General features: G+C 34.8%; 1 protein-coding gene across 1 annotated transcript in view; it reads left to right on the top strand.

The window, feature by feature from the left end:
- The window catches only part of MKLN1 (muskelin 1), a gene marked incomplete at both ends in the record, with an annotated part of 130,020 nt that overhangs the window by 23,988 nt on the left and 93,043 nt on the right, over nt 1-12,989 (top strand). The window contains one exon of the mRNA XM_084230956.1: nt 6,176-6,245. Coding sequence (XP_084087082.1) covers nt 6,176-6,245 — 70 coding nt within the window. The remainder of the gene's footprint in view (nt 1-6,175; nt 6,246-12,989) is intronic.

The raw sequence follows: 12,989 nt of genomic DNA on the forward strand, positions 1-12,989 counted from the left end.
AACTTATGATTCCTAGTTGAAGTTGATTTTTTCTAGAGCCATTTTATTATTCAACAAAAGGGCAGAGGTTTGCTTTAATAGTATTTTTTAAAATTTTTTCTTAAGATTTATTTATTTATTTATACAAGCACTGGGTACAGTCAGAAGCGTGGGACAGTGAGAGAATTCGCCAGAGCCAGAGCGGGGAGCAGAGCAGGCAGAAGGACCGAAGTACACTGCTGAGTATTTTTAATCTACAAAAAAGGCAAATATCCTAAGATTGAATCATTGTACACTTTTAAATACTCTGCTTGATTGACTTTTCTTCATATCAAAATTAAAGGTAGTTTTGAATATCCAAAACTCTTAATTTGAAACTGATTGGATTTACTTATTGTGAACAGGCGTTAGCAGAAAAAAGTGTTCTATATTTTCCCCTCAGCACTGCATTTTATATTTATATTAAGTATTCTTTTTAAAAAAAGATTTATTTTTATTTATGCATACAAGAACTGGAGTGTAGGCCAGAGGTGCAGGGGGCAGGGGTTGTGGTAAGAGGAGTCACCAGAGACAGAGTGGGGAGCAGAACAGGTGGATCTACTGAAATACACTGCTGAGGGGAACAGCAGAGTGAGACAGGAGAGGTCTGCTATGGCATGTGGGGTCAGCTCCCTGACTGGGAATTGAACTTTTGCTGCAGTGGCTGGCAATAGCTTGATATCGTTGAGACTTTAACCCCCCTGCCACCAGGGAGGTCCTATATTAAGTATTCTTTAGAGCAGCAATTGAAAAGTATTGCCAAACAGGCTTAGCGTTTTAACATGTTTAATCAAAAAAAAAGGATTTTTATTTGCTGACTTGAATTGAGCACAAAATGACCAATATGTTGTCATTATATACTCATGATAAATTTTAGTGGTTTGTTCATGACATTTAATTGGTAGCTTATACAGATATATACATTTAAAAATATGCAAAATAGAGCCATAGTACTTGGAAAAAATTAATTGTATTCCATATTTCAGTTGCCACTGAAAATTTTTATGATCCCAAAAGAAGAATTTAATTACTCATTTGCTTTTGTAGTCTGTGTCTAGGAAATTTAATGTGGTTAATTTTTATTACCTTCAGTTTTCTTCTTGCATTGATAGGAATGAGAATTGAAAAGACATTTTTAGTCCTCTGTTCATCTCCCATATCTGTTCTTCTCGATTAGTTGTTATTTTTATTTGCATTTTAAATATATTTTAGAATGATAGAGATTTAATTTTAGTAGATTAACCTTTATTAGTTGGATCGTAGTTTCTTATAGTGACTTGTGTCTTATATAACCCTTTCCTTTGCTTGTCATTTGCATTTTTCCAGGCAATAGTAAAAATGCTAAAATTAGTCATGGGGTAGGTACCTAGAAGAGTGTTGTGGTTGAATTCTTTTGGTTGCCAGAAACAGAGCCTCCTGGCAACTGGAACTAAAATACCATCAGTTTCTGTCCTCTATTATTCCCTGGAATCTTTTCTATTTTTGTGCCTGTTAAATTCTTCTCTTAGTAGGGACTGGCTTTTTCTTTCTCTGGTGAATCTATTTTTTTGTATCTTTTCTCTATTTCATTTATCTGTGTATTTCTGTCTTATAATTTTATTTTCTTACTTGGTGTAAAGCTTATCCTAGATCACTAACTAGCCTGAATTAGCTGTCATTGAGATAGTTGTAAGGGAAAGTTATAGGTCCACACACATCACTTGGCCTATTGCTCTCCTTCAGCAGTGGTAATGGAGGAGATACTTCCCTTTCTACAAGCTAGGGGTATTGAACTGGTATGGATTAACATACATAGTATGAGAAGTTAATATTTCTTCTTTAGTCCTGAGAATTAGAAGAATGGAAAGCTCTATTAGTAATGACGTTGGGTTGTATAGGTCTTTGGAAAGAACATGTGTTTACAGAAAGCTACTACTGTGACTCTTAATATTGTTATTGTTAGTGAAGAATTGATGTTAATAGTGCCCTAAACTAGTTTATTATTTGCTGTGCAAGAGAATGGCAATGGATTGAGGAAAGGAATAACTAACTAGAAGGGAGCATTAAAAATAATCTACAGGTGACTTTAAACTTTGGGAGAGAACCTGTTATTTAAAAAATTTATGAGTTAATATATTAGTTGCTTCTCTATTTCCTAGTCTTTAAAAGGTAGAAAAAGTTGAACCTGACTTTAGCCTATGATGATAATGGAGTCACTTTGCCATAAATAGGGAACATTTATTGTTATCATAGTAATTTTATAATTATTAACTAGTAAAATTTGTTATAAAAATCTGAACAAGATGACAAATATAATAATTAAAATCTCTTAATAGTACTTAAGCTTCATTTTAGTTTTGGATTTATGCTTGCGCTGTATAAATTAGATCATACTATAGATGTTTGTTAGTTTGTTACCTATATAAAAATAATGGGTTTTTTGGGGGGCAACATAGAATCATACATCTTTATTTCTTACATTGCATTAATTCCTCCAAATTAGCTAGCATAGATCTAAAGTATTCTATATAATGGCAGTATGTTTCTCATATATATGTTCTATAATTTAATAATTTCTCTGCTATTACAAAAATACTACATTAAACAGACTGATAGGTTGGTGTCTCCATACATAGATATTTATATACTGATGATTTTATTTTTATGAGCTAGATATCTGAAATGAGAATGCTAGTAAAAGTATACATGCACTTACAATTTAAATACATCTGCAAATTGGTGTTCCAAAAGGACTGAGGTAATAGACATGTCACCTTTTTTCTCCCTGATTTCCTGATAAGTTAAGAATTTGATTTAATAAGGTTGATGAATGTAAAAGAATCTTAATATGTTTGTTTTTCTCTGACACAGCATGCAGGATTTAAAGAAATTTGTTATTATTTATTTGCCATTTTAATGACTTCATTGACATGCATTCTGTTCATTTCTTATTTTGTTCATCTTATTCTCAATGTGAATATTTTGCATATTTTAGATGTGAATCCTTTATTAGTCATCTAAGTTGTTAACTTTTTTCCCCCTAGACTATCGCTTGTTTCCTGTCTTTCTTTATGGTATTTTTATAATACAAAATTTAAAAGTTTTATACAATTAGTTAACTGTGGTTTCTTCTTCTTTTTTTGGGCATTGAACTGAGGTGTAGGCTAGAGGTGTAGAGGGTGAGAGGATTCACCAGAGACAGAATGGGAAGCAGAACAGGCAGATTTACTGAAATACACTGCTAAGGGGAGCAAGACAGGAGAGTTCTGCTGCACCCTATGTGGGTTAGCAACCTGGGCAGGGGTTGAGCATAAGGCTGAGACTTAACCCTTAGGCCACCAGGGAGGCCCAATTGGGTGTCTTTTTAATCTTCTGGTATTTTCTTTCCCTTTATAAAAGCTTTTAAACTAAGGTAGTCCTATTTGTTTATTTTTATTTTTGTTTCCCTTGCCATAGGGCTTGCATCATCAAAAATATTTTTTATCATCGATGTCATGGAATGTATTGCCAGTGTTTTCTTCTTACTATATTACTGTTGCAGGTCTTTTATCTAAATCTTTGATTCATTCGGAGTTTATTTTTGTGTATGGAGTTAGAGTGTAATCTAACTTCCTTCTTTTATGTATGACTTTCCAATTTTCCCAGGACTATTTGTTAAAGAGATTGTCCTTCCCCATTGTATAAGCATAGCTGCTTAATCATAGATTAGGTATGTACTTGGATTTACTTCTGGTTTTCAGTCCTATTCCATTGATTCATGTATATGTTTTTGTGCCAATACCACATTGTTGTTAGCACTGTTGCTTTATAGTCAAGTTTGAAATCAGGTAACATGATACCCTTTACTCTCCTTTTTTTCTCAGATTCACTTTTACAGTTTGAGGCCTTTGTGGTTCCATGTAAATTTCATTTCCTTTTTTTGTTTGTTTCATAGCTTTGAAAAATAGGTGTTGGTATTTTGATGGGGCTTGTGGTAAATTTATGTATCATTATAGGCAGAATAGTTGTTTTGATTGTATTGATACCCGCATCCATACACAGGGATATTCTTTTATATCCTCATGTTGCTACCTGAGTCCTTTTAATAGCATCTTCTAGTTTGTTGTTTTTTTTTTTACCTCCACAGTTAGGTTAATTCCTAAGTATTTAGTTCTTTTTGAAGCAATTATAAATAATGTTATTTTCTCAATTTATTTTGCTTTTTGTTTGTTATAAAAAGACTGTAGATTTTTGTATGTTGATTTTGACCTGCCATTTTGCTATATTCATCTGTTGTTCCTAATAGAATCATTAGGATTTTCTATATATGTAATATAATATCTGTGATTAGTGATAGTTTCACTTTTTCCTTTCTGACTCGATTCCCTTTATTTCCCATTTTTGTCTGATAGTTTTGGCCATAACCTCTAATACTAAGTCAAACAAAAGTGACGGTGGGTATCCTTCTCATGTTCCTGGTCTAAAGGGGAAAGTTTCTTTTTTTTTTTTAAAGTTTTTTTTAAAGATTTATTTACTTATACAAGAACTGGGGTACAGGCCAGAGTGGGGGGTGGGGAGAGACAGAATGGGGAGCAGAACAGGCAGATGGACTGAAGACACTGCTGAGGGGAGCAGCAGGAAAGGCAGGAGAGGTCTGCCGTGCCATGTGGGTATCTCCCTGGTGGGCCGGGAATCAAACCCACACCACAGAAGCTGTGGACAGCTTCACAGCACAGTGCTCAACCCTCTGAGCCACCGGGAAGCCCGAAAGTTTCATTTTTTTCCCCACTAAGTATTCTAATTTCTTTTATTATATTGAAGTAATAATTTCCCTCTGTTCCCACCTATTTAGTGTTTTTATCATAAATGGATGCTGAATCTTATTAAATGTTTTCTCTGCATCTACTGATTTCATCATATGACTTTCATGTTTACATCTGTTGATGTGATGTACTACATTGATTAAGTTACATATGTTATCATCCTTGCATCCCTGGGATAAATCCTACTTGATCATGGTGTATAATCCTTGCGATATGCTATTAGTTCGATTTGCTAACGGTATGTTGAATATTTTCGTATAGATATTTATCAGGGATGTTGGTCTATAATTTTCTTGTGCTATCTGTTTGTGGTTTTGGTACTAGGATAATGTTGGTATTGTAAATTGTATTAGGGAGTGTTTCTTTTTATAATGTAAGCAAGATGGGTATTAGTTCTTTAAACATTTGATAAAATTTATTTGTAAAGCTGTGTGGTTCTAGGCTTTTGTTTTTCTGAAGTTTTTTTTATTGCAGTTTCAAATTTCATACTTGTCAATTTGTTCAACTCATCTATTATTTACTGACTTCATCTTGGTACACTACATTGATCTAGAAATTAGTTTCTTTAAGGTTATGCCAAATTTATTGGCATATAATTGTTCATAGTAATCTCTTATGGTCCTTTGAAATCATGTGCTATTTGTAGTGATTTCTTCTTTCATTTGTGATTCTTTTAATTAGTGTATTTTCTCTTCTTTGTTAGCCTAGTTGGAAGTTTGTCTACTTTATCTTCTTGAAGAACCAATTTTTAATTTCATTGATTTTTTTTAGGTTGTTTATTTAGGATATTTCTTGTTTCTTAATACTACCTAGCCATTTGTCTTTAACCTTGACATTTACAGTAAAAGCACCATCATTCAAAGATACTTGTAGCACTTAACTTTTTCCATCTACAGTTCTGCTTTTGATACTGTGTTTAAAAGACCTTCTTGATCCAAAGGTTGTTTATATGTGTATCAACATATGTTATAAAAAGTACAGGTAAAATATACATACTATATATAGTATATAATATGGTATAATTGTAATGTAATACCATATTATATGTTGTATATATGTTATTTATTATTAGGAATTTTATTGCTTAAATTCCTAAATACTTGTTGGTTCATTTTTTTTATGTGGTATGAAGTAGAACTATTTTTTTTGGCTTTGCTCTATTGTTTGAAATGCTACCATTATCATATTTTAAAATCTTATGTATAAAGAGGCTTTCTGGGTTTCTTAATCTGTTTTATTTTCCTTTCTTGCTTAAATTTCAAACATTGTAAAACTGTGATAATAATCAGCATCAGGTAAATTTTTTCTCTTTTTGCACATTTGTGTTTACGTATTCTTTTAATTAAGTGCTGTAATTTCCTCTTTATATATTTCAGGAATATTTTAGTGGATAAACCAAATGACCAGTCTTCGAGGTGGTCTTCAGAGAGCAACTATCCTCCCCAGGTGAGATTATGTGTAACTCCTTTTAGATTATGTGTAGACTTCCATTTAGAAACCAAAATTTAATTAGGCATTTAATTGATATGTTACCTGTAATTCATTAATAGTTTATTCGTTCTTTGAATTTACGAGGTACATTTTTATTTCCTCTTGTTTAAATTTTGGGAAAAAAATATTTCATTGGGAAATGTAATGTGTTGAAACAGACTTTTTACTTTTGGCTACCAGAACATTTAAAGTCTAATTTATATAATTTTTGGATTATACTGATGAAAAACTAAGTTTTTTGATATTCTTTGAGGAAAATGTTATTTAAAAGGAACTGGTTCAGATGCTGTTACTGCTCTCATCAGTTGACCTATCTGAATACTGTCTGAGAAGTGGTTGTGGCATTTACCATTCATAAATGCCAGTCATTCTTTAAATGTTTAAGGAAATGTTAGTAAATTGAACTTCAGTTCAGTGACTCAGTGACTACCTTTTAGGGAAAATGAACTTAATATAGTTTGTTATTTTAATAAAGTAATATATTTAGATGATATCAGAACTGAGCTGATTTTGTTCCTTGGCAGGTAGTGTCTAAAGTCATCCAAGTTTTATCTGGCTTTGACCTTATATAAATATAATATAAATTGAATAACTATAAATTTTCTATGATTTGCTTTTATTTCTTTGTTTGACATCATATTTATTAATATGGTTGAGTATAACTGTTGTTTGTTGATCTTCACTACTATATAGTATTCTGGTGGATTTGTATGCCAAAATGTACTCGTCCCTTTTGCGGTTGATGGGCTTTTGGGTTTTTACAGTTTTTTGCTTATGAGCAGATTGCAATGAACGTTCTTGTATGTTATCTCTTGGTACGCATGCTTTGTTTTGTTTCTGTTTGAAAACACCTTATTTTGCATACATTATTTATTTGTTAACATTGCGCTCATAGCTAATAACCTGAAGAATGCTTATCTAACACATATTTTCTCTGTAAGGCACATCACAATTTCTCCTGTTTAGAAATACTAGTCAGAACTTCAGCACTGTATTTGGGGGCCATTTTAGACTGTGAAATCACCAACAGAAAAGACAAAAACATAAAAAATGTGGTACTAAGTAGACTGTGAAAGGGACACTTGTTTATAGTATGAGAACTAAAACAAGAAGGCAAAGTGTGCCTTGTTTGACTGCAGCTGAGAGAACAGGTGCCAGGAAACTCTTATTATTGCTGCTCTGCACATGTTGATGAGTGTGAAAATGCTCCAAGTACTGATTTTGGCGTTACAAATACATTTTGGTAAGTAGATGAATTTGCAGATACTGAATCCATGAATAATGGGAAAGTGTACCTTAACTGACAGTTCATTTGTCATGTCTTGACCTGGTCTAAGAGTAAGAAGAAAGGAAAAAGAGGACTCTGCAAAATCAAAATCGTTGTGATAAAATTTTAGGTCCTGAGGGCTTTTCCTTCACTCTACTTTGAATATATATTACTTTCTGTGGTTATTTTCTCAGATTTCTGGAAGCAAGTTTATGTAAGGGGCGGCATCACTGTAAAAGAGAGGCACATTAATAGCAAGCTGATAAGTGTCATGAGGGAGAAAACAGAAAAATCTAAGTAACAAATAGAAAAAGAAAAGTATAGTATTTTGGGGATCTTTAGTGAAAGGGTAGCTAATATTGTCTGTTTCATTATAGGTCTAGGATAATGTCTGGTAAACTTTCTGCAGTGATGAAAATATTACATAATTTCAGCTGTATAATATGATAAGAGCTAGCCTTAGGTAGCTGTTGAACACCTGAAAATAGAATTGAGGAAATCAATTTTTATTTAATTGATTTAGATTAACCAGTACTAGGTGGCTAGTGGCTATGGTATCACTCAGATCCAAAGTATCAGTGTTACCAGGATATACCGTTTAATGTTCACAGCGCTTTACTGACAGTAAGAAATTTTGAATGATGTTTAGTATATGCATCTAAGCAAATAAGGACATGAATGTAGAGAAGAATGGAAATCACCCAAACCCTTTCAGCTACTCCTTTCCTTTTTCAGAATTAGGATGGATTATATATGTATGCATGGGTGCTAAGATATTACTTCTGCTTTTCACTAACATTCATTCAATTCAAGATAAACATATTGAGAGGCTTCAGTTTTTCATAGCCCGTTATTGGTGTTTGAAGTACACCAGTGAACAAAACCAGAGGTAATTAGAGCATATAAGATGACAAAAGTTTCTCCCCTTGTGGAGCTTGTTTTCTGAGGAGAGAAAGACAAACAAAATAAATAACACAGTATGGGTGAAAAGTGTTATTTCAGTGATTAAGGACGATATTTTTGTAGTTTTGACTGGATGGCAGTTGTCCAGGTAATAAAAATTAACTCTTAAAGCACTTTGATATAAATTTTAAGCCTTTTGCTAACAAATAACCAAACACAGAAGTTAAATATTGCCTCTCTTTTCTAAATGTTCAAGTTTATTTTATGACAAGGAATTAGAAGTAGGGAAAATTCTTGCTTTTATATTCTCTTCTCACAATGCTTTAGACAACTTCTGTCTCTTACATATTGTAAAGAATCTGTAGTGACTATCTTATTTAGGGGCAGGCAGTTAACCCTCTAGGATTGTATTTCTTCATCCATAAAAATAAGGTTTTAGGACTATAATATAACTATTTTATTTCTAGATTTCTAAATTTTTAATTTTGTATTATTTGGATAGGGGCCACTTTCTGGAAGCAGCAGGTAGATAGAAGTATTTCTCTATTACTAATTAGTGATCCTGGACAATACCAAGGAGTACCCAAGGGATTCCAAACTGTAAAGGGGAAAAAAAACCCTTGTTGTCTATCCTAAGGATTCGTGCCCATGTACATAAAAGGAAAGTAATCAAACTCATGTGTGCTCAAAAATTTTTTATTGGTAAGAGATTCAAAGACAATAGAGAGGGGGAGAGGAGAAGTAATGGGGAGAAGAGTATCAAAATATGGACTCCCAGTGAAACTCCAAAGTCAGCCATCCCCATGTGGGCAACTGTTAAGCTAAACAGGCAAAGTCCCAAAGCAGAGCAGCCAAGGCCCAAGAGCAGAGCTACCAGGAGAGTGAATCCAAGGCAACCTTTGCAGGAAACACAAGCAAGAGATTGTGTCTGACCCACAGGACTGGGAGTAAAGGAAAGAACCAAATTTAAAAATGTACCACCCACGCTGAATCCAATACAACGTCAAGATGGTGGCTGCCATCTTCTCTCAAGAAACGGATAGTGCAGCCTACCAATGCATGGAAGCCAGAAAAAGAGCCACAGGTTGGGGCCAGGAGAAGGAGTGTGCATGGGACCTGAGCAGAAGCAAGAGCGTCTCCTCTCTCCTGCCATCGAGACTGGGTTTTTTAAAGTCTTCACCAAAATTCCTCTCTTCCCTTGGTTCTAGCTGCTCCCATTCTAGAAGTCAACGAGTGGACCAGTGAGACTCATTGCTTACTTACAATTCCCCCAGCTGTCTTCCTTAAGGATGTGTTCCTTCAGGGGTGGGCAGGGCAGCATGAAGAGGCGAGCCTCACAGATCTCTTACATTAACTTTAAATCTTTTATTCTTTTTTAATGGCAGAAGCACTTATTTTGTATCTATCATAGGATCACATGTCTTTTTATTTTGTGTTACAGTTAGTTGTTTGTGTGTAGTTTTTTCATTAGATTGTAATATCCTTGAAAGCTGCCATCATAGTTATCAATTTTTATATTTCCTCTTTTATAATGTCATAGATTTGCAAAGCTGGCATGTTGTATTTGTTGTGATAAAAAACAAGTGTCATATGGGAAAATTAATGTGGTTCAGGAAATGTGAGTGGTAGATTTCAGGCTAATTCAAGTGTTTGAGAAGTTGTGTAGTGTCCAACATGCACATATCATCACATTAGTACGTAATAATATTTATTTAGGAATGAAATACAAATGTTCTTCTTTTAAATTATGTCTCTTGTTTTTTTATAGATGGCTACCAAGTTGTCAGGACCAAAATTATTATTAAGTTGTTGAACCTGAATATATAAGTAAAACTGTTAGTATTTCTGGGCCTCCCCGGTGGCGCAGCGGTTGAGCACTGGGTTGCGAAGCTGCCCGCGGCCTCTGCGGCGCCGGTTCGATCCCCGGCTGCTCCCCGGCCACTGGAGGAGGGTCCCACATGGCGCACAGAGCTCTCCTGCTGCCCACTGCTCCTCTCAGCAGTGTACTTTGGTCCTTCTGCCTGCTCTGCTCCCCGCTCTGGCTCTGGTGAATTCTCTCACCCTCCCGCGCTTCTGACTGTTCCCAGTGCATGTATAAACAAAACAAACAAACAAATAAATAAATAAATAAAACATGCCTCTTTAAAAAAAAAAAAAATGAAAATATCCTTTAAAAAAACAAACAAACAAAAAACAAAAACAAAACAACAAAAAAAAACTGTTAGTATTTCTTTTGACCTTGGATGCTGTATTAGTTATTTATTGCTGTGTGACAAATTATCCCAAAACTTAGCTGTTAAAAACTTAGCTGTTATTTTATGCTAAGTGTCAGGATTTAAGAGTGGCTTGCTGGATGGTTCTGGCTTGGTGTCTTTGTGAGGTTTCAGTTGATCATTGACTAGTACAGTTATCTGAAGGCTAGACTGGGGTTGGCGAATCCACTTTTCTGCTTCTTCAGGTTGCAGAGGGTGTATCCTGGAATTTCTCATCTCTGTAATTGCATGATCCAGTTCCCATAGTAAATCAATCTCTCTCTTTCTCTATTCTCTATTCTTATCTCCTATTAGTTTTGTTTCTTTGGAGAGCTCCCAAATAAACCATTCTCTTCAATTATCATGGTTTTGCAAACATTTTTTCTGGGCAAGAAAGTTGTGGGTCTTTCAGTGTTTATTCCTCCTGATGCTGTGACTGCTATAAGCGTATACTCAGCTCCCATAATACACATTTGGAGGTGGGACATACTTTTTAGCTTCCTGCCTCCTCTTTTCCAAGTAAACATGCATGTCCCACCAGAGTTTGCTTTTGTTCACTTTCTGTTCACTCAGGTATTCTGTACCTTCAGATGTTTGCTTTTTGTATCTTGTCAAGGCTTTATAATAGTTTTCTTTTTTTATCCATACGGTATTCAAAATGTGTCACCTATAGAGACATTTAAAAAAATGATAATACCCATTGTTGCAGAAATTTGGGAAGAAGAGGACCAATACATTTTGATGAAAATCTGAATTGCTATAGTGTCCTTTGAATATAATTTGGCAAGGGGTTGTACATAGTACTACTAGGTGGTTCTTGCCAGTACTCTGCTTCTTAGAAATAAAAGCATAAGTGTATAAGAATGTTAGATACATTTAAATATTTATTTATTTATTTATTGAAGATTTATTTATTTATTTATACAAGCACTGGGTACAGTCAGAAGCGCGGGAGGGTGAGAGAATTCACCCGAGACAGAGCGGGGAGCAGAGCAGGCAGAAGGACCGAAGTACACTGCTGAGGGGAGCAGCGGGCGGCAGGAGAGGTCTGTGCACCATGTGGGACCCTCCTCAGGTGGCCGGGGAGCAGCCGGATATCGAACCGGCGCTGCAGAGGCTGCGGGCAACTTCGCAACCCAGCGCTCAACCACTGCGCCACCGGGCAGGCCCACATTTAAATATTTAATACAGCAATTCTTGAAATTCTGTAAATACAAGGGAGAAAAGACTACCCATCTACAGGGGAATGGTAGAAAACATTTTTTGTGGAACTTTGTCAGCCATTTAAATAGAGTGAATGAGCTTCGTATCAGTTGGAGGGATTTCCCTTGTAGAATGAAAAAAGCAACATGCAGAGAAGCTTTTGCAATAAAATTCTGCTTTTTTTTTTTTTTTTTTTTTGCCAGGGTGGGGACCCTCACCTGTGGGACTTGAGTACCCAAGCTATGAATGCTGGAAATAATTTGTCCATTTTATGCCCCAATTTCGTGATCTGTAAAACAGAGGTAACAAGAGTACCTAGGCCCTAGGGTTGTGGGAGGGCTAAGTGAGACCCTGGCATCCTTGGAGGAAGGACTACATATGCTGATGTCCTGTTCTCACTAATTCAGGTTTCAATTCCTGGGGCATTTCCATTTCTCTTTTAATATAAAGGGACTGTTAAGAGACAGAGAAGGATCAGTCTGACTCATATCCCCAGACCTCAACCTAAAAGCTGGGAGATTGACCCCAAGAAGCCATTACAGATAATCATTGTAAACCAGTTAACATTATGTGGCCCTACTGAATAAATGATTAATTACACTAGTAGAGTGCTGAAACCAGTAAAAATGAGTCTTCATACAATCTGATGTACACCAACTGTCATCCCATATGCAACACCCCCTAAACCCAGCAGAAAGCATGTTTGTGTACATATAATTTTATTAATAATCAAATAGTATTTTTGTTATTAAAAAAGTTACATAAGTAAAACAAAAAATCTCTAATTTTAGGTAAACACTGTCTATGGCCGTACCACTCTGAATGTGCCTGATCTTACTTTGTATGTAGTAAAACACAATGATCAGATAGAAATATCTCATAGGTAAAAATTTTAATGTTTAATCACATTTTGATCTTATTGAATAGTGTTATCCCTTAGCTAAATAAGTTTCCTTTATTTCTTTAATTTGCAGGAATGTCTTTGATATATTTTATGCTCCTGCACACATTGCATTTCATTCATTACAGAATATAATTGTTTTATAGATATGCCACACTATTCATTTATCCATT

The sequence above is a fragment of the Talpa europaea genome (genome assembly GCF_964194135.1).
Source record: "Talpa europaea genome assembly, chromosome: 3".
NCBI lineage: Eukaryota > Metazoa > Chordata > Mammalia > Eulipotyphla > Talpidae > Talpa > Talpa europaea.